The sequence below is a fragment of the Entelurus aequoreus genome, linkage group LG08 (genome assembly GCF_033978785.1).
Source record: "Entelurus aequoreus isolate RoL-2023_Sb linkage group LG08, RoL_Eaeq_v1.1, whole genome shotgun sequence".
In the NCBI taxonomy this organism is placed as follows: Eukaryota; Metazoa; Chordata; class Actinopteri; order Syngnathiformes; family Syngnathidae; genus Entelurus; species Entelurus aequoreus.
In genome coordinates, this window is record NC_084738.1 from 20,061,829 (window position 1) to 20,085,219 (window position 23,391).

Genomic DNA, 23,391 nt, shown 5'->3' on the forward strand with positions numbered 1-23,391 from the left:
CCACCCGTGTTTATGTTCAAGAGCTCTAGCTTAGCGGTTAGCATGACTTCTTCTATCCTCCCACGGTGTATAGTGCAACATGTTTAGCTATTCCTTGTCTTCCTACTTGTAAGAAACTTACTTTATTTGCTGTCATGGAGGCAAGGATTAGTTAGCCCGCGAGGACGCGAGATTACGTTGACATGGTTGTTCCCTTGTTGCTGTCAAATTTCCGTGACTTAGCTAGAATGTGTCAACCTGCATTATCACGATATGACAATAGTATTAAAAGCTCTATCGTGGACCATATTTATATAATTTACAATATATATAGTGTATATTGCAAATTCCAAATTAAATGAAACTCTTGGTATGTTTTAAAAAATTTCAGCCATTTTTTGTATATCCCCAAAAAAAACTTGGATTATTTATAATTCAAACCATTCCTTATTTTTTTCTGAAAATGCCAGCAATAACAATATATATATAACCTGCTTGTAGTATTTTCCTGCAGCAGTGTCAGCTTTAGACCACATCTAATGAAACACAATGTGTGTCCACCCACTCCCAAAGGGAAATACCAATACTGAGTGTTAAAAATGATATTCCTCAGACGGACGGTAAGTCTTTGAAATATCAGCCAGCGAGACCACAATAGCAACACCCTGACAATAATTAAAGATCTTAAAAGATTACGCAAAACTTGTGGCTAATGGTCCTGATGATATGTAGCGACTGCAAGTCACTGGGATTTAATGAAAAAAAGACTAGTGTCACTTCAAGAGGGATTGCTTTATCAATGTTCCCAGTCTGTTTAAGCACCCACTGCAAGAATCTCCTGGCAGTCCCAGCAGCATGCAGGAAAAGGCCATATTTAGTCATTCCAAGCACAGACACAGAACGTTGCAGTTGTCCACCTTTATATGTCCCCGCTCAGTGTCTCACTCCATCTATCTTATATTGATATGCACTTGTCACCTTCCTTCTCTGTCTCTCTTAATTTTAAACATATTTCCTTCCAGTTTTATCTGATCTTGATCAACTTCCTCCTCTACCTCCTGTGTTATCGTTCCATCTCTGCAAACTTCCAACCACTTTTCTCTCTCTGCGCCTCTTTTCTTGGACGAACTTGCTGCTTTTGGAACATGGGCCTGAATGATAATGAGTTACTAATTCCATCAGTTGTCCCTTAGTGTCCAGTTCACTTTTAAAATAGTAGCCAGTCTTTTTGATGGACTGCCTTGGCTGATCAACTCCTCCCACTTTGGCTTCCTCACACTCAGACACATGCCATTGATCAATGTTCCATCCGTCTTGGCAAAAGTCACTCCTAATCTTTTATAAGCAGACTCCATCCCTGAAATTCATTTTTTAATACAAGAATTGCAATAGCAAGAGATTTTCTTCTTTGAGTGATGCTTGCATGACATTTTTGGCAAGACTTTTCGAATTCCAAAAATCATTAAAACACTATTGAAATCAAAAGACATTAAAAAAGTGTGTGTAACATCAGGTAAATATAATTTTTGAGCCCCCAATGGGTTTTGTTAATGCGTTGGAATACATGGTAGCATACATGTAATCAGGATAGCTTCAAAATTTTATAATAATAAATTACTTATGGACAATTACTTTTAAATATGTTTTGGTTCGTGGCAAGTCAACCAATTTTGCTCAAATTTCACAGTTAGCTCCTAAAGATGTAGGGATGAGTACCGAATTAGGTACTTTTATAGGCACCGACCAAATTATGTCGGTATTATCGGGTATCAATTCATGTAAAATCAAACTGTTCCATATTTCAATACCTTTGTTGCACGTCACATCATGTCCGGTGCAAACACTTGGCAAGCTATAAAGCACTCAGTAAGCACTTAGAGCAGACTCATTTGGACTACTTCTGGGAAATGTTGCAATTTCCCATGCCAACAAAGCAAGTATGCCTTATAGAAAACACTCAAACGTACAGTAAGGCTAGCTCGGTGCTAATTTATATTAGATTTTACAAAAACATGCTACTGATTAGCATGATCAATTTTACATGGCTAATTCAACATTTCACAATTTGGTAATGAAAACTACCAGTGAGATGCACATTACTGTAAAACAGCTGGTGTTTAGTAATTAGTACAATACTCACAGTACAAACACTTTGTAGGACGCAACAAAAGACTATATTTAGCTCAATGGCAAATACTACTCCCTGACTCGGCAACACACCGTATAGTCTATGCTAGGGGTGTCAAACTAATTTTAGCTCAGGGGCTGCATGGAGGAAAATCTATTTCCACGCAGGCCATACATGTAAACTCATGGCATAATAAAACTAATTAAAAAAAATAGAACAATCACATTCTGAAAATGTACAAATTACAAATAATCCTCTTGGCAAAACACTTGAAGTTAGTTGAACATTTTGAGGAAAGAATCAGTGCAGTTTCAAAAACACCATGAAGAACACAATAACTTTACACAGTAGACTTTGTCTCAGTGTTTTTACAAAGCCATTAAACTTGAAACTCTTCCTGTTTAGCATTCTCATGTTGGCAGTTCACCATTAAAGACGTGTTTGGAAAAGCAATGAAGTGTTTCCTCAAAATTGGTGACATTCGTAACTGCCACAACACATTCATTTATCAACATTCATATATTGCAATTATAATATAAACAAAACAATTATCATAATGACACCATAATCGCCTGACAGTCGCTTTGCTCCGCGTCACTCCCCCCTCTCACCCTCTCTCCCCCCTCCCCCGTCTCTCTCCAGCTGTCCTTTCAAAATAAATGCATTCAAATCCCGAAAATAAAAATTAAGAAAATCCGAGTCGTGGCGGACGTAATTCTTTCGTGGCGGGCCGCCACAAATAAATGAATGTGTGGGAAACACTGAACAAACAACAAATTTAAAAACAAATTTTTACAATGCAGTTCAGAGTGCACATCGCTCTGTCAACAAATTGCGAGCGCTGCATGGAACTCTAACTACAAAGATGCATCTTACCGTTTCATTATTTTATCTGTTGAGTGGATAATTTACAATTAAAGAAGGTATTGTGCGTCGCTACAGCATTAGTCTGCAGCCGGCCGCAACAGGAGCAGCTGATTGCTCCAATCCTGCTGATTGCTCCAATCCAGAGGGCGCTTAAAGTCAGCTGACATGTCATCTTCAAACAATGGGATGTGTGATACACTGGTATTGCTATTGCGATATCCAATAGACACATTTAGGACCACAGTTTCTTACATTAAAAAATTGCAGCTCATTTTTATATTTAGATCCGGGCCGCGGACCGTACATTTGATACCACTGGTCTATACACTACTGCTATTTAATGTCTTGGACTTGCAACTGCATGCAAGGTCTGCTTTATAGTTTTTGCAAATGATACCCCGAAGTTTAAGAAAAGGACAGCACAATTATAATCAGCTCACTGCTAAAACTTAAATTAAAAAATGTATTTTAGTTTTAGATTTTAAAAATTAACGTATATTAATGCATGAACAAACAGGTACCAAAGAGTACCGGTATCGAGTCCCAGTTACTGGGAATACCGTATTGATTCAAATGTGAAAAGGTACCTATCCCTATGAAGGTGTGTACCAAAGAGTGTACACTAATGCTTTTTAACATCCGACCCGAAATGATACCATTTCGGGCCAGATGTTTGTCTCCCAATACTTGGGAGACAAACATTTTTGCAGCAGATTCTTGAAGTGAAGTGAATTATATTTATATAGCGCTTTTCTCTTGTGACTCAAAGCTCTTTACATAGTGAAACACGTTATCTAAGTTACATTTAAACCTGTGTGGGTGGCACTGGGAGCAGGTGGGTAAAGTGTCTTGCCCAAGGACACAACGGCAGTGAATCAGATGGCGGAAGCAGGGATCAAACCTGGAACCCTCAAGTTGCTGGCACGGCCGCTCGACCAACCCAGCCACGCCGCCCCAAAAAAACACTTCTAGAGTGCTGTCATAGAGATGATCTTGGACCAGCTTTTTTGCAGAAGGTCCTTAAAAACAGCAGAGTGCTCCTTTTAACTCTTACAAAATAAATAGAACACAATCAAATGTCCACTGTAGAGGACACTGGTTCTCCAAAATATTAATAATAGAGAAGGAAAAAAGTTTCTCCCCCCAGTCCTTAACTTTCTGGAAATGTGGCCCCCAATACAATTTAGTTTAATATCCTTGTGTACACTCCAAAGTTGTGTGAGAAACTTCAAGTCAATCTGACCCATTGGGTTAAAAACCATGTGGCGTATCTGTCAGAAAAAATAAATGTTCACCGTTCTATGTTCCCTACATACATACTGTATATCATGTTGTAACGTACTAAACATTAAAGTTTAGCTTTAACACAGCAATTGTGTTCAGTTTTCTAGACCTTTTTTTTAGCGCACACTTTATTTTAACACCCACTTAAAATAGTTGGATTGCAGATGAATGCTCCCATTTGCTATCCACTAGTTTTTAAAAAGGTTTTCCCAGCTATGGACATGAGATGAAGTAAACTTTTGTCTCTCTGACCGCCCTTAAATCCATCTGTCTGCCTTCCGTGCTTGACTGAAGTGGATACAGAGGCCACCTTTTGTTCTTCCGAGATGAAGAGGGATGCTGTTGTGCAGGGGAGAGCGAGTGAGTGCAGGAGGAGGTGGCTGTGATTCATTGTAATTTAATAAATACCACACAAAGAGGGATGTGGTTCCCTTCTCAAACCCCCTTCAGCTGTCAATTCTCCAATGGGGGCACCTCCAGATTTGACACCCAGGAAAGGAAAAAGGGGATTAGGGAAGGAAAAGCCGCAGGCCATATTCATCTCCTTCGCCCTGTACCACCCCCCCATTACCCCAATAGCTTTCTCACCCTGCACCCCTTCAAGCGTTGTTTGGGACCAAGAGGCCCCTTGTCTAGTTGTGGGTATAGAAATGATGTCACCCAGGTACCAATCAAGGAGGCTCAAATAGTTATCACTTGTGGTGTATTTCATGCTTCAGACCTGGGCATTCTGCGGCCCGCGGGCCACATCCGGCCCTTTGTGCATCCCTGTCCGGCCCGCGTAAGGCCAATCATAAATTACAAAATACATTTTAAAAAGTATATATGTCGAGTGTGCAATACGACGGTGCTGCTTTTGTTTTGAAAAGCGTTATTTGTATTACTTCCGTGTGGACGTATGCGCGTGCGTGATCGTGAGTGAATGTGAACAGCTGCAATCACAAATTACAAAATAAAGTTGAAAAAACATCTATGTCGTGCGCGCCATACAACTGTGCTGCTTTTATTTTGAAAAGTATTATTAATGGGCGTATGTCCGTGTGTAACCTGTGAGTGAAGGTGCGCAGCGACAAGTGATGCACGGTTTACACCCGAGACGCTAAAAAGAGAAAAATTGATGACGAATGTCGGGTTTTCAACAAGACATGGACTGCCAAGCAACGTTCCCTCTAAGGTGTGCGCCTGCGCAATTGCGCACTGCTCAAGCGTCCTCTGCGCACAGCAAATGTATGCCTCGCACCAAACCAAATCCCATCTGAATTCTAAACAAAATAAACACATTTATTCGGTGAAATTTTGCAATGCAACTTTGAGTGACAGTGACAACAAGCGGCACTAACGGTGTTCGTCAACACCGTTCAATTGAACACCGTTCAATTATTGTAATGTCTATCGAGATGCTTCGAGGCCAGGAATTATATCGATCAATTTATTGAGCAAAACTGTTTATATTCGGCCATAACCACACCAAAAACATGAGTAAAACACTTCTATCTCGAAAAACTAGTCATTTTCTGCCGTACAAACCAGGCCAAAACCAACTTGTCATCTGTCACCAACACGCATATCACTAAACCACTGGTGCGTTTATGGCCACACAAAAAGTCGGACAACTTAAACACTACACAAAGTTACACTATGACTCCTCAGTCATACGTGTGCTTATTTTACTGTCATTTATTATTAATGTTAATTTATTTATATTAATCATGGAATGCTGTTACTAGAGAAAGTTACAGGAATGCACACTTCATCCTATGCTTAAATTTCATTGTGCATAATGAGGATGTTTAAGGGGAACTAAATGTGATCTCTGAAAGGGGTACAAATTATTTCCAAAGCAGTGCTTTTGGTATAAAGTTAAGTTAGGTTAAATGAAAGTATTATTATTATTATTATTTATTATTATTATTATTTATCTTACGGTATATATCAAAAATAATATTGAGTAAAATTTAATTGAAATATTGTCGATGTGGCCCTCCAGCAGTGCTTGGGTTGCTCATGCGGCCCCCGGTAAAAATTAATTGCCCACCCCTGTCATGCTTCATTGGATGAACATAATGCTGCTTTCTCCATATGCTGTCTTGTAATTGTGTCTTCATACCTAAAAACTGGTGCTTGCTGTTTAGCAAACATGTCTGTTTCGCTTCTTAAACAGAGAGGGTCACATTAGGGATTATGGACTGCCACGCACCTTAAGCACAACCACAAAGCAGTAACCAGAGGTCCTTGCAATTGAACATATCTTGTTGGTTAGCTAGATACTTATTTGGGTATTTTGCGGGATTCAATACAATCTACATTCAATTTTAACAAGAGTTGTCAAAAATAATTAGTAAATTCATGTGATTAATACCAAAAAATGCATTAATCATGTACAGTACAGGCCAAAAGTTTGGACACACCTTCTCATTCAATGTGTTTTCTTTATTTTCATGTAGATTGTCACTGAAGGCATCAAAACTATGAATGAACACATGTGGAGTTATGTACTTACAAAAACTGAAAACATGTTTTATATTCTAGTTTCTTCAAAATAGCCATCCTTTGTTTGCTCTGATTACTGCTTTGCACACTCTTGGAATTCTCTCGATGAGCTTCAAGAGGTAGTCACCTGAAATGGTTTACACTTCACAGGTGTCATAGTTTTGATGCTTTCAGTGACCATCTACAACAGTGGTCCCCAACCTTTTTGTACTTGCGGACCGGTCAATGCTTGAAAATGTGTCCCACGGACCGGGGGGGGGGGGGGGGGGGGGGTAGTGAAAAAAACAAAAAACTTTTTTTTTTTGTCATAAAGAAATACAATCATATGTGCTTACGGACTGTATCCCTGCAGACTGTTTTGATTTATATTGATATATAATGTATATATTGTGTTTTTTATGTTGATTTAATTTTAAAAAAAAAATATATATATATATATTTTTTTTTTTAAACTTCTTGTGCGGCCGCGGCCCGGTACTAATCGGTCCACGGACCGGTACCGGGGCTCAGCCCGGTGATTGGGGACCACTGATCTACAATGTAACTAGTCATGAAAATAAAGAAAACACATTGAAATGAAAAGGTGTGTCCAAACTTTTGGCCTGTACTGTATATTCGCAGATTATTCACTCAGTGCTTCTGAATTATTTTCTGTTACACCCCCACAGGAAAAAAACAAACATTTTGGGCCTTCCCACACTGTCCACCGCGACTATAAATAGTATGATTTTTCTCTAAAATTGTTATACGTACACCTCTGCATAACATTGTAACATTAAAGAAACATTAAAGAACTGAAAAAATAAAGAAATAAATCAACTTGCAACAAAGAAAAACTTGTCAACATTGTTTTTTAGACTGTAAGAAAAAATATTTAAAGTGCATGAATTTGATTGAAGTTTTAAAAAAATGCAATCGTTGTTTAAACTAACACATTTTGACGGACGTGAGCCATTTGAAACTGAAAAATAAAATTAAGTGAACTCAATAAATATTAATGAATTCAAATTGATCAGCAAAATTAACTCAGTAGTACAATACATACAAAAATATAACCTACAAAGCAAAAATGAGTGCAAAAATTTCTGCAGATTTTTTTTTCTTTTTATAGCTAAAAATGAAGTCAGGATTAATGGCTACAGTGCGCACGTTTTGTAGTGTACAACTTTTTGAGGTTTAAAGCATGACACTGCAGGATACTGATAAAGCATGTTCCCCGGGGTCAGTCGCGCTACCCTGGCATCGCACCCCCGCCCCCCACGTGAGCCCGCCACACTATATGAGAAGGACTGCCTTAGCTGTAGTTGGTTACCTTAAAGGTGACACAAGCTGTTGCAGCATGGTCAGTAATCAGGTCAATGCAACGCAAAAAACGAGTTAGGCAAATTTCACTTAAAAATAAACCCAGATAGGACTTGTAAAACTTTTACGAAGTTTTTAGCAAATAACTGTAAACAAAAATAAAACATGTTCATGTATATCATTTTGACAATAAATTGCATTTGTTTTGGGATCTTTGTGTTCAAATATGGGAATTTTTTTTTTTTAACTTAAATCATGGAAGCAAATAATAACTTGTGGTTAATCATGATTAATCCCAATTCAAAAGGGTGATTAATCTGATTTATAAGAAAAAATATTATTTGACAGCACTACTTTTAATCCATTGTGTTTTGGTGCAAATCAAGGAATGTATAGTGACTTTCAATTGGTCTGAAGCCTCCACACACGCAGCAATCAGCTGTTTTGCAATCATTTCTCCACTATTACATTATAAAAATAGAATGGGCGGGGGAACTGATTTAGTTATGTATTTTTCATGTGGAAGTTAGTTCTAAAATATTCACTTTATTAAGTTTTACAGTTTTGGGAGGACATGTTTTGTTCTGAAGGTGTGAATACCTATATGGACTGACCCTTTGACACTTTTTAGTAAATCAGGCATGTTAAGGATTTTTAGGCCTTGGTGGAGGTCCCCTTCTTGTTCTATCCTTGTAAGGTAAAGATATGAGTTTGACACTGACCTCTGTGTTTGTGTCTGTCTCTTGCAGGAAGGGCCTGATGTGAAGGGTCACCGAGCTCAGGCACTTGTCTTCCTCTGAGCAGTAATTAAGCACATCTAAGGGAGATTTTAGTGAGCCGTTGGACAGGTCTGCGCTCATTCGCTGTCCCGCTTTTAATAGCATCACTTCTCTGATAGACTCTGAAACATCTACTTATTCATACACAGGCAGGCTTTAAGAGCAGAATGAGGGAACCCTGGAGGTACCTGCTGTGCTTGTGCCTCCTGGCCTGCTCAGCCTCCTCACACAGCGCGAACAATCCCTTTGCGGGGCAACAGACCCCTGTGGACCCTTGCTACGACGATGCCGGTGCAGCCCGCCGCTGTATCCCAGAGTTCATCAACGCCGCCTTTGGAAAAGAGGTGGCAGTGTCCAGCATGTGCGGCCGGCCACCGTCCCGCTCTTGTAGCGTGGTGGAGCGTGGTGACGACCGGCCGTCCGTGCGCACGTGCCAGATCTGCGACGCCGTCGACCCCCGCCGGTCCCATCCTGCTTCCTACCTCACAGATCTCAACTCGGCTCACAACCTGACTTGCTGGCAATCGGAGAACCTCAACACGTCACCGTACAATGTGACTCTGACTCTTTCTCTTGGTAAAAAGTTTGAGATCACCTATGTAAGTTTACAGTTCTGCTCGCCAAGACCTGAATCACTGGCCATCTACAAGAGCATGGACTATGGCAAGACCTGGACGCCCTACCAATTCTACTCGTCACAGTGCCGACGCGTGTACAATCGACCCAACAAAGCAAGCATTACAAAGCAGAATGAACAGGAAGCGCTGTGTACTGATGGCCACACAGACCTCTACCCCCTCTCTGGAGGACTCATAGCTTTCAGCACCTTGGATGGACGACCATCTGGCAAGGACTTTGACAACAGCCCGGTCCTTCAGGACTGGGTGACCGTCACTGACATCCGCGTGGTCTTCAGCCGGCCCCAACAGTCGCGGGAGCTGGCGGCCGGAAGCAACACCGGAGGAGGGAGGGACAACGACCCCATGGCAGTGACCTCGACGCTGCCGACGTATTTCTACGCGGTGGGTGACTTCCAGGTGGGCGGAAGGTGCAAGTGCAACGGCCACGGGTCACGGTGCCTGAATGACAAGGAGGGCAAGCTGGTGTGCGACTGCAAGCACAACACAGAAGGACCCGAATGCGACCGCTGTAAGCCCTTCCATTACGACCGGCCATGGCAGAGGGCGAGCGCCCGCGAGGCCAATGAGTGTTTACGTAAGTAGTCTCTCTATTTGCAACTATTTAAGCTAACTCAAAACAATAATCCAGCAATAGTTGCCTCTTAACAAAGTCCATCCATCCATCAATCCATTTTCTACCGCCTGTCCCTCTCGGGGTGGCAGGGGTGGCTGGAGCCTATCCCACCTCATCGTAGGGCCAACACATTCACACTCACATTTACACACTACGGCCAATTTAGTGTTGACAATCAGCCTATCTCCGGGTGCATGCCTTTGAAGGTGTGAGGAAGCCGGAGTCTCCGGAGAGAACCCACGCAGTCATGAGGAAAACATGCAAACTCCACACAGAAAGACCCCGACCCCGGGATCAAAGCCAGGACCTCCTTATTCTGAGGCACAAGCACTAACCCCTGACCACCGTGCTGCCTTAACAAAGTCTGACTACTTTATTTTTCGGACTTTAAGGCGCACTTTAATCAACAGTGTGCCGAAATGTACAGTACGTATTAATTTTGGTTTTGCTTACCAACCTCAAAGCAATTTTGTTTGGTACATGATATAATAAGTCTGACCAGTAGATGGCAGTCACACATAAGAGATATGTGTGGACTGTAGGTTAAGGCCTGTTCAATTAATGACGCTAGCCAGTGCCCATAAGCCAGCAACACCAAAACTTTGCTGTTTCATTGAGAACATAAAACATTACACACGGCACTCAAAAATCTGTCAAAATGTTTTAGTACGCTACGAAGCCGCACCGCTTGATAGACTGCTGTGTATTACGGCTAGCATAGTCAGACGTACTGTGCTTCAACATATGGGTATTATTGTAGTGTGTGTCTATAAGGACCCCAAAATGGCACCTATTAAGAGACCTATTATCTGCCGTTTTGTGTCTCAATATTATGCAAACCAACTTGTCTTAACTATTGGTACCTGCTGATGTGTATTTGGGATCTGCATACCAGTAAGTCCCGAATATGCGTGTGCGTCCGCCATTGTAGTCCGCGCCATAGTCAAGAAGCTCCGTCTTTTTTCTACCCTCTTTTTGTGGGGCATTCATCCTCCGCTGTTGTCATTTGTAATATAAAGTAGCGTCCAGTTCTAACATATATATATATATATATATATATATATATATATATATATATATATATATATATATATATATATATATATATATATATATATATATATATATATATATATATATATATATATATATATATATATATATATATATATATATATATATACACATATATATATATATATATATATATATATATATATATATATATATATATATATATATATATATATATATATATATATATACACATATATATATATATATATATATATATATATATATATATATATATATATATATATATACAGTATATATATATAGAATCCTATGGAAGTGTTAAAAACCACCTTTACAACAAAGATGACAGGCAGAAATAGCTGTCGAAGTGGAGCCACATAAATAACACAGAGCACAAAACGGAGCATCCTGAAGAGATGGTGAGAAAGCGGCTAGAAGATGGTATGAAAAACATAATCTATGCAACATTTTGACCAAAGAACCACCATTACATTTTATGTAGACCACAAGAAAGTGTTTTAAATGTAGAAAAAAAATCATAATATGACCCCTTTTAATGCGCTTTAGAACTTGGTGCCCCTTTTGTATGAAAATAGACCTGAATGGACCCGCTCATAGGCAGTTCGCCTTATACACGTAATCTGGTGTACCCAATGGTTCGAAACATACGGTATTCTGAAACAAATATCACCTTCAAGGGTGGTCTCAGCTTGATTTGCAGATTGGTTCACTTAACTTGTGTTATGTAAATAAGAAGTGATTGAAGATCCCGTTTCACATCACTCTAGGAAACTGGTTCCTCCTTTAAATCACACTTTAGCACTCAAGAGTACCAGGACTTGTAACAACTAGAATGTACCTCTGTTTACAGTACAGACTGCAATAATGTGTTTTGAAAAGCAACATTGCTTACATAAACATTTTAATATTTGGTTTCTGGACTAATTAAAGTCACAAATGGTCAACTTCCCGTTTTCAGGATATGTTAATGTAAAATACATAAAAGTGAAAGATATAGATAATGACCTGCAACTGCTTTAAATTCAAAATGACCAATTTGTTTGACAAAAAAAACAACATAATCCATCACTTGTGTACATTTTCCATAAGGTTTGTGGATTAAGTGCGCCTGTTCAGGGACATGCTCATGTGTTCTGGAAATGTCTAAACTGGTCAGCTCGTTGGCACAGGACTACAACTACAGTATGTCATCCAAGTCTGCAACTGAGCACCGTTTACCCTCAGACATGCTTTGGAACTGTGCCATGTCACATGAAATTCTTATTTATGTGGCATTTGCAGTTAATGTATATCCCTTACGCAGTTACATATGAGCTTTTTCTCTTTCAAGATGGAAGTTTCATATTAGACTTGTACACCCGGTTTTAATATAAACAGACATCTTTTGAAACTGAATTCTGGTCAATTTTGCCTGTCATAAAAATATGGAAGCACAGTAAAGTAACACCATATTAGCCAGTTCTGTCCTCATTTTCACCTTGCTTGGGTAATGAAGTAGAATTAGAGCCAAGAAGGAGTTTAAAACCGTGTATATTTTTTTAACATGTTGTAATTGCCCCGTGAGCTGGCCTGAGATCATATTTAGCAATGCCGCATCTGTTTAAGGTCAACCGGGAATGACAGAGCAAAACCAGCTTAGCCAAAATAAATCTAGCTTGTATTTATGCCAGCACTAACTTACCCCCGGATGCCCCCGCCCGCCGCCCATACCCCGCCTCTTACTCAGCACACGTGCGTCTATCCCTTTCTGCCACGATATCCTGTCAACCCCTGAGCGTTTTCTGCACTGTGCCTTTGCATACGCCCGCTTTTAAAAGTCCCATAGCGCTTTTCGAAATGCTACACCCTCTTCCTATAGGTCTCTTCTCTACAGGATGTATGTGTCACCTCTATCCAGGAGTTTCTAGACTTGTTTGTGCGGTCTAACTCGGATGACCTAATCCTAGTGTTGATACGGGCCCATTAAAGCTCATTGCGCATTGCATGCTATGCCTGATCATCCATGCTATACCTGATCATCCAAGCAAGAAAGTCAGCCCCAGATGTCTCCTTTGGGGTTTTCTTCTTCCAAATTGTCCTCAAAGTTAAAAACAAAAACAAATACCTAGTCTTTAGTATGTCATCCATAAAGCGCCCCCGGGCCCCATGTTGATTTCTTTGTGTGTTGTTTTTCCTGCTGAACAAATGGCTGTAGTACGATGCCTGTAACATGCCACCGTGTTAGCAAAGTGTTTAGACAGGACAAGTGTGTTAAAAGGTGGCAAGTTACAGAGCGGGGACTTCCCTTAGGTGTCACCGGAGCCAATCTGGGCCCTGAGGGTGTTTTTAGTAGAAGGCGAAGGTCTAAAGGGGGCAGGGCGTGGGGTCGTGATCCTTTTGGAGGGTGGTGACATGGGTTAAGCTGACGCTGAGGAGACTACATAGGATGTCAGGGAATGTGAGCAAGGCAGATGTGGAGATAAATGTAGAGTTACAATACAATCAAATTTAAAACCAATGGTGACCTAGTTTGGTTTGGCGTATGTAACAGCAGTTATCAGTGTCCCCAAAACACCTGAGTAGGATGTTTTAATAACAACATTGAGTTATTTTGAAACCCTGTATCTCCTGTCCTCAAGCAAATTCCAATTATGATATTGTCGTTTCTTGCACGTGATAACGATAGTATTGCGATACAGCCAGTGTGTGATACCGTGGCAGCTGCTGGTGTTTCAAGTAGGAGTACCTCATTTTCCGCTACTCTTTAAACACAAATACAGTCTCCGATGACAGATACAAGATATAAAGATGCTATAGATATTTCAAAGAAAATGTCAGAGGATTGTAAAATTGTTTATATCAACTAGGAACATTGGAAAAAAAACTTGAAAAATGCTCTGACAGTGGTTTTTATTTCAAGATCACTGATTTTTTCATTTTGCTGTCAATCAAAAAGGGATCCAGCCTCAGATCATCCAATCATCATGCGGAATCTCAACATGCAGACTTGCGGAGGCCATGCCGACTTTCCATTCACTTCCAGAGATACTGAGCATCTTATGGGTGGGACAATTCAGAGCATGTATCAAGTGACTGTCCATGTTTGCTGCAGTGGAACAACCCACTGTATGCTCATCCAATGTTGTCAATGGAAGCTCAGCTTCAACACTGTTTAAGGCACTGTGACCCTACCAAAATGGATGAGAAGTAGCTGATTCTCAACAAAAGGTGAACACATTCTAGTACATATTTTAGTCAATGAAATGTAAACACAAAAGTATATATTTGTCCACTTATTTTATTTTGACATTTTAGGGGAAGCTGAGCATCCATTGCACTCTTAGAGCAATCACCACTGGTGTGATGATACAGTATACACAAAAAACATAGTAGCCAATATTCATCAATACTGTTGGTATATTTAAAATAAATATCTAAAAACTAAGGATGTATTTATTTTTTCAAGCCAATACCAATACTGATAATTTTTACTGGCATTGACCAAAAAAGGCTGACAAAATTTAAGTGTCCTTCAGTTTGTGCACTCATGTAGGTAAGAAAGTCTCAAACAAATATGGATTTGACAAACTATACATGTAAATGTCTTAATCAAATATGACATCACAACCACAGTAGGGCTAATATCACGCTCCCATAAATCAGTAGTGAGGCTTACTGTATGTCCTTATTTCCATCTATCAGTGTATGTATGTAGGAGTGTCACAATTATGTCGTATTTTGTTGACAAGCATACATCTGACAAATAGCTGTGATGCAAACGGCAGTTTGCTGGCGTCGGCGGGTGGGGAGATTCTTCAGCGATGGATAGCGTTGGTCATCCAGCGCCATCATTTGTATGATGTAATCGCAGATCGATTTTTCCCTAGGGCTGTTTCTGGCTGGCTTTTTTTACATTTCGTATGCAGCGGCAGTGGGAACAGCCACAGGCCTTTTTTTGCGGCTGGCTTTGGGCAGCTTCTTTGGCTGCGAAGGTGGCGTCATGGGCTTTCGGGGTAGCTAGTGAGGTCTGATGTGTTGGCGCTGGTGTTTCCTTCCTTGCAGAGTGTTTGCAGGGCATTTATAGTGGGTGGTTCATGGGATGTCTTCTTCTGAAGGAGTTAAGAAATCTTGCGCGTGAAACGCTGCTCCTTTACACTGTGAGCTGCGGGGGAAGTTAAGGACCTCCTAAAAAGAGCGCTTGATTTGTTCACCTTAACCCACCTACAACACAGTACAGGTAATCTTGCCTCATAGGAGCCTTTTTTTTTGAGGGGGGTTATCTGTTGTTGGATTTTGGGGCGCTGTGGCTCAGAGGGTCGAGTGTCTGTGCCAGCAACTTCAGGGTTCCATGTTCCAGGTATCCAGCCTCCGCCATCGTAGTCAGTCATTGTGTCCTTGGGCACTACACTTTATTCACCTTGCTCCTGTCGTGGTTAGCGCCTTGCATGGCAGCTACTGCCATCAGTGTGTGAATGGGTGAATATAATGTATACTATAAAGCGCTTTAGGTATCGTTTCAGGTATAGTAGAGCACTATATAAATGCAGAACAATTACCCTTTACCATTTATCAGTGTGAAGTTATAATTCCTAATATGGAGTCAATAACTTCCTGAAAAGGGATGATCCTCACATTGAATGTTCTAAACACCTACTTCCATGCGATTGTTGCTGAACTATGCTATCCAAAGGTGTTGCGCCATTCAACTTCTCACAGACGAGATTTAATCAATAGTGCCTATGCTAGTTGAAGACAAGTAGGACGCACCAATTGCAAACACTACTAAATAATTCGAAATTTGACAATTGGAGATCATTAGATGGAATTCTTGGCTCATACTCCAACATCTACGGTAGTTGTCGCTGCCCTTTAATGAGAATAACATAATATTTTCCAACGCATCTGCTGCCTCCATCCTAAAGACACTGACTTCCAAATCCCCGCCCTAAAGGTCATAGAGGTTAGTTTGTTGTTATTGATGAAGACGTGATGGAAAAAAACTGATTTATACTCACAGTGGAGCAGAACAGAATGAGGAAACCGATGAATTAGTTCTGTTTAGTTGCTGCTTGTGATTGAGTATTGTTGTTTTTGCTGGCACGGTCCATAGTGGAATGTAAATTCTGTTTGTTGACTTTCAAATTAAGTCTGCTAAAAGAGACTATATGAGATGAGAGGCCTCTTTTGGAGTCATGTGCCACGAGTCCACGATGATTTATGGTGGTGTTAAGGCCTCGGCGGCAAATTATTCTCCAGTCCTTCCTCTCCCCCATTTGGACCAGCTCAGGGATGCTACAGGGCCCGAGCCAGACGCCATCCATCGCTAATGGAGCATCTCAGCCTGATCCCGCTGCGTTACACTGCTATGCATTCATAGCACTAAGTCTGCAGGTCATTTAAAGGCTGCTGCGAATCATTTGGGTTTACGTTTCAATTTTGCAGGTGAGCTGAGGTTGGCTTCACGTTCCAGTGCAGGGGTGTGCCAGCGATTATTTCATTGCAGTGCATTTAAATCGCTGGCTTGGCGACTGATACACTAGTCTGTTTTTTGCAGTTTCCTTTTAAATCGTGTCCATCGGCACGCACTGCACATTTGTCCATGTCATCACCTGCGAGAAGTTCCCTCAATTTGTAATACTTCTAAAAGAGTTATTACCTTTTCTGGAATAAATGCTGTTAGATCATGTCCATCAATAATTGAAAAGAGTGAATTTCACTGAAGAAGCATAGGGAAATTAAGATTCAGTCTTTTTGGAAACTATTAGTGGGAATTAAGGGGACATTGACAGATGGGTTCCATAGGGTGAGTAGTGTGATCCAACAGAGGTGTGTGCGTGTGCGTGTGCGTGCGTGTGCGTGCGTGTGTGTGTGCGCGCGCAAGGAAGAGACCAGCCAACAGGAACGCTCTGTACAGCTCTCAGATGTGTGCACTGCTTTGGACACCCCAAGGACTGTAGCCATTTCTCTCTTCCCCTCTAAAAAGAGGCAGATGGTTATTTGATGCTGATTAGAATTTCAAAATAGGCCGCCATCCCTTTTATTTTTTCCACTCTACCATGTACCAGCAGAGGGCAAGCTGAGGTCAGGCTGTGTTCCACTTGTAGCGCACATTTCGAGGAAAGACTTAATTTTACAAATCGCACCACAGAAAAACGTAAGCAGTGAAGACCAGATTGTTTTGCCAGATTGTGTTGCATACTGTTTAAAAGGAATGTACAATTTTGGAAGTGTTGTCGCCTGAGGGCAACATGCTGTGAATGACAATGAGATACCAAATTTAGAAAGGGAAGCACTGCCCCATATGTGTCATTATCCTACTTTTGCTAATCGCCCTTTTCCGCCTGAGGCTACCGGGAGCTCGTCACATCAATTACTTAAAGGCCCAAACTTGAACAAGCAGTTGAATGAAAAGAAACTACTTGTACTCTTGAATAATTACATAGGCGTGGAATTGTGTTGTAAAATCAGCAGTACTGTGGAATTATATACCTCTTGGGAGGCTTTGGGATGTCTGCGTCTCTATTTTTTCTCTTTTTGGTTTGACAAGACCTAAAGTATGGCTACGTGTACCTTACTACAACCTAGTAAAAACACGTATCGACAACAGCATTGTGAAAACTATCTATGTTCACATAGATCTGACCAACACTGTCATACACATGCCATGCCAGTAGTTGGCAATGTCACTTTGTAAAGAAACTCCTTGTACACCTTAATTGTTTATCTGATTATGATATTTATAGCCAAAGCTTTTATTCATCCAAACCGCTAATCGGTTAAGGCTTTAATAAAAGTAGGTGATAATTTACTTACACAAGTACATTTTTGTACTTTATGTTGATATGGCTTGCATGAGAAAGTGGAAAGGACCACATGGTCATTTATTAACAAGTATATTGCGCAACGAAGTAGCAACACATCCAATTACATAAGTGATTTATGACTCTCTAATGGGAGTCGGAGGTTGAAGACTATTTCTAGTCAAAGAGCCATCCAAAAGACTGTCTCAATGTTATATTTCGCTTTCAGAATTTTTCTGAGTTCTTTGTTTTTATCAAAAAAAGAATATTTGATAGCATGCAGTTATAAATAGGTTTTGGATCTGAATAGTTCAAATTTTCCCAATGTATAGTATACTTATGTGGGATATATTCTAAAATATTACTTATAATTTCATCTCTTTCCTTGTCAACAATACATAAGATGGTACCTTATCCCCATACTGTGAAAGTTTCCTAAGAAACTTTGTTGCACAATAGAAATATACACAGGCTCCAAATTTTCTTGTTTTGTGTTTGTTATAGTTCTATGTTTAAAAGTCTATATCTGTTTCAACAGTCTTTCCTGTTTTTATGTTCTGTTTGCCTGGTGTGCTGTTTTAGAACAAGACAGTAGCTGACATTTTGTTAATTATTTCTACTGTTTATATGTTGACATTGAATAGTTGAATAATTTTAAACATAAACATGACTGCAATATATTTGTTATTTCATGCTTTAAATCTCAAATGGCTATTCAGATAAAGGAAGTTATAGCTAATAGAATAAACATTGTTAGTTCTCTTTATGGTTGTTGCATGATTTTTGCATTTGGAGCAGTTAAAAGTGGAGAGAGAGTCGAAGAGATAGGCAGAGGGTGTACCCCGCCTTCCGCCTGAATGCAAGGGACAAGCGGTAGAAAATGGATGGATGGATGAATCCACTAAGGCCAAAACAAAAAGGAAAATGCAAGCTGGTCATTAGTTTGCCAGGAAAGCTCATGTCAGCCATCAAAGCAAAAATGCCAAAGTAATGTGTAAATAAACCAAAGTAATGTGCAGTGAAGTATACATTGTCTTTAACATCAGTATACACTAACAAGGAGCCCAGGATACTTCATGGAAAAGTGTTTCCACTTACTAAAACGATAGTCATCTCAATGTTTTACTTGTTTATCTGCATACAATGTACAATACTACATTTTTATGTTCAGAATTATTTTATTCAAGACAGAATTTTTAAGTTTTCACTTTATTGGTCTGTTTGATTTGTATTACTATATAATGATTATTGATTTTATTGATTTATTTGAGTTTATTCATTTGCATGCAATGTGCAATGCTACGTAGTATTTTATGCAAACAAAAGTATTGCCTCCAAGAGGAAGCTCTTAATAATACAGTAGTTTTTTGAAAAGGATTCCATAAAAAGTGCAATTTATATCTGGTCTAAAAAGAACAACAGGAAAACTTGTTTTGAATTATCTCTGCCAGTATTCATTGGTTTCTTTAAAAAGTAGGGGAAAAAATCTGAAAAAATGTCACATTTTATTTGTAGGCCATATCGCCCTAGGCCTAAATACAGCGGATAGGGTTATTGTAAACATCAGACATGCATGAGTTTCACACCAACAGCTGAGTAGCGCAATAGCCATTTTGACGCGCATGCCGAGGTGGATAAAGCTGTCAGATGCTGGTCACTCGTAATACTTTGAATAGCACTACTGCCATCTTGTGGACTTAATAAAAACTACATCAGGTGGTTGCCTACAGCCACAGCTGTTAAAGCCGCGTTTTTTTCACCCGGATTGTTTGCTTTTGTACGCACCCAGCGGTTGATCGAAGACAGGGTATACCGTAATTGGACTGTTTACATTTTACACATTCTATCCTAACGCCACTTTTTATGACATAGCATAATTTTGTTTTATACCATTCCCACAAAGTAAAATCATCATAATTGTGTTGATAGTGTGTGCCCATTGAAGTCACATGCCCACAGATGGTAGCAATCAGCCCAACTTTCCCACCAGTGAGTTTTTCTATCTATCAAGTGCCCCCCTCGGCTGAAATCAGATCCTTGCTTTTGTCATTGTAATCTTGCAGTTTTTCTTCTTTTCAGTGTTGTTGCAAGCCTGCGGGCTCTGGAACGATGTGGTTTTAACCCAACGCGCTGGTGTTGGTGGTGGCTGTTAAGAGAAAACTTAAGTACTGGACTTTTCTGTGAACTCTGTTACTCTTTTTTTCTTGGTGAAGTGATATAGTTTGCAGATACGAATGATTCAACTGTTTTATTTATGTACAGTTGTTACTGTATGGGACGTAAGCAGGATAAACAAATGTGAGACAGGGTGTCCTTCACTGTATTGATGTCATTCACCTTGCAGAGCAGTTTTAGTGGGAGAACATAACCCTTTTTGGCTTTTCAATACACCGGTTTAAAGGTCCAATTTGTGAGCATGGCATGCAAGCCCCATATCTCTAACTTGCATCAAGTCAAGTCCCCTGTCTAATGTTGTTAAACTGCCTTTCCCTGCCTGGAGTTAGATCAATGGAACATGGAAGGTGGAAGAGAGTTATGCCCGTGAAAGAGGGAAGAATGGAAGTGGAAACGCTACCATCGAAGCGTCTGAAAAGGACAGAATGTATCAGCATGAACTATTTCCTTATTAACCAGAATATAAGGTAGTTTACCCCTGAAAAAGACGAGCCATCTTATATTGTAGTGATGGTTAAATAAATGACGCCTCAGTAAGGGTGTGGCTTTCTCCACTAACAGCAGCATATTGAAAAGTCAACGCACACAGTGGCCATTTTGATATTTTTTTTTATTTTGCAAAATGTTAAAACCAGACATTACATACAGTAAACAGTATATAAAGACACAATGTTTGTGTTATAGAAGTTACTGGAGAAAAAGTGTTATTAGTTATTCGCATCAACATTTCAGCTTTTTCTGATTACATTACATCTTTTTGCTCTTTTTTCTTTCATGTTTACTGTTTTTTGTGTTATTTTAATTTGACAATATGCATCAGGCCAACCAAATTTGTTTGTATGTGTGTGTGTGTGTATGTGTATATATATATATATATATATATATATATATATATATATATATATATATATATATATATATATATATATATATATATATATATATATATATATATATGTATATATATATATATATATGTATATATATATATATGTATATATATATATATATATGTATATATATATATATATATATATATATATATGTATGTATGTATGTATATATATAAATATATATATGTGTGTATATATATATATACATATATATATACACACACATATATATATATATATATATATATATATATATATATATATATATATATATATATATAAGGGCTGTGAATCTTTGGGTGTCCCACGATTCGATTCAATATCGATTCTTGGGGGTCACGATTCGATTCAAAATATTAAAAAAAATTTCAATTCAACACGATTCTCGATTCAAAAACTAATTTTTCCCGACTCAAAACTATTCTCTATTCATTCAATACATAGGATTTCAGCAGGATCTACCCCAGTCTGCTGACATGCAAGCAGAGTAGTAGATTTTTGTAAAAATATTTTATAATTGTAAAGGACAATGTTTTATCAACTGATTGCAATAATGTAAATTTGTTTTAACTATTAAATTAACAAAAAATATGACTTATTTTATCTTTATGAAAATATTGGACACAGTGTGTTGTCAAGCTTATGAGATGCGATGCAAGTGTAAGCCACTGTGACACTATTGTTCATTTGTTTTTATTTTTATAAATGTCTAATGATAATGTCAATGAGGGATTTTTAATCACTGCTATGTTGAAATTTTAACTAATACTGATACTGTTGTTGATAATATTCATTTTTGTTTCACTACTTTTGGTTTGTTCTGTGTCGTGTTTGTGTCTCCTCAATTGCTCTGTTTATTGCAGTTCTGAGTATTGCTGGGTCGGGTTTGGTTTTGGAATTGGATTGCATTGTTATGGTATTGCTGTGTATTGTTTTGTTGGATTGATTAATTTAAAAAATAAAAAAATAAAAAACATTTTTTTAAAATAAATGAATGTAAAAAAAAACAACTTTTTTAAAAATGAGAATCGATTCTGAATTGCACAACGTGAGAATCGGGATTCGAATTCGAATCGATTTTTTCCCCACACCCCTAATATATATATATATATATATATATATATATATATATATATATATATATATATATATATATATATATATATATATATATATATATATATATATATATATATATATATATATATATATATATATATTGTCACACCCCGCCTCGGGTGAAGGTAATGTAACCTTTGTAAACTGGTCTTCCAAACCAAGGATGGCAAGGCACACCGTTGTAAACAGTTTACGAACATTTATTTAAACCCCAAACTGGCAAAGGTGAACAATAACCAATAGGAAACCAAGTACCAAAAGCTCGGTAGATGTTTGGTAATGCATGGAGACCTGAGCTGCTCAGGACAGAAAACCTCCTCTGGCAGTGACAGACAGCACCTACCTAGGTTCCATTCACCTACCTAGGTTCCATTCTAGAGGCTAACCTTTCCTGTGATAAAATGGCAACCAAGGTAATCAAAAAGGTTAACCAACGAACGAGATTTCTCTACAGAATTTCCTCTCTGGTCAACAAAAGCACCTTGAGGATTCTGGCGGGAACTCTCGTTCAACCCTTTTTCGATTACGCATGCACCTCCTGGTACCCTAGCACCTCCAAAACCCTCAAATCTAAACTCCAAACATCTCAGAACAAGCTAGTCAGGTTACTTCTAGACCTCCACCCCAGATCCCACCTCACTCCTACCCACTTCTCTAAAGTGGGCTGGCTCAAGGTGGAGGACAGAGTTAAACAACTTGCACTGAGCCTAGTCTATAAAATCCGCTACACCTCCCTGATACTGAAGTACATGTCAAACTACTTCCTTAACGTAAATGACCGCCATAACCACAACACCAGGGGGTGCTCCACTAACCACGTTAAACCCAGATTCCGAACTAACAAAGGTCTTAACTCATTCTCTTTCTATGCCACATCAATGTGGAATGCGCTCCCAACAGGTATAAAAGAAAGGGCATCTCTATCCTCCTTCAAAACCGCAATAAAAGTTCACCTCCAGGCAGCTACAACCCTAAACTAACACCCTCCCCGGATTGCTAATAATCAAATGTAAACAATCAAATGCAGATACTTTTTCTTTTTCTTATGCCTTCTGATCTCGCTCTCTCTCTCTCTCTCTCTCTCTCTCTCTCTCTCTCTCTCTCTCTCTCTCTCTCTCTCTATGTCCACTACTTGATGTCCATACCCCCCCCCCCCTCCACACCCCCTGATTGTAAATAATGTAAATAATTCAATGTGATTATCTTGTGTGATGACTGTATTATGATGATAGTATATATGATAGTATATATCTGTATCATGAATCAATTTAAGTGGACCCCGA

The 23,391-nt window shown here is 39.1% G+C and overlaps 1 protein-coding gene across 5 annotated transcripts in view; it reads left to right on the top strand.

Moving 5' to 3' along the window:
• The window catches only part of ntn2 (netrin 2), a 93,020-nt gene that overhangs the window by 27,031 nt on the left and 42,598 nt on the right, over window positions 1-23,391 (top strand). For 4 of the 5 annotated variants that reach the window (XM_062055860.1, XM_062055858.1, XM_062055859.1 and 1 more), the window contains one exon: window positions 8,800-10,044. In XM_062055860.1, the coding sequence (XP_061911844.1) occupies window positions 8,997-10,044 (1,048 nt within the window). In that variant the 5' untranslated portion in view covers window positions 8,800-8,996. The remainder of the gene's footprint in view (window positions 1-8,799; window positions 10,045-23,391) is intronic. The other variant, XM_062055861.1, reaches the window with a different exon arrangement.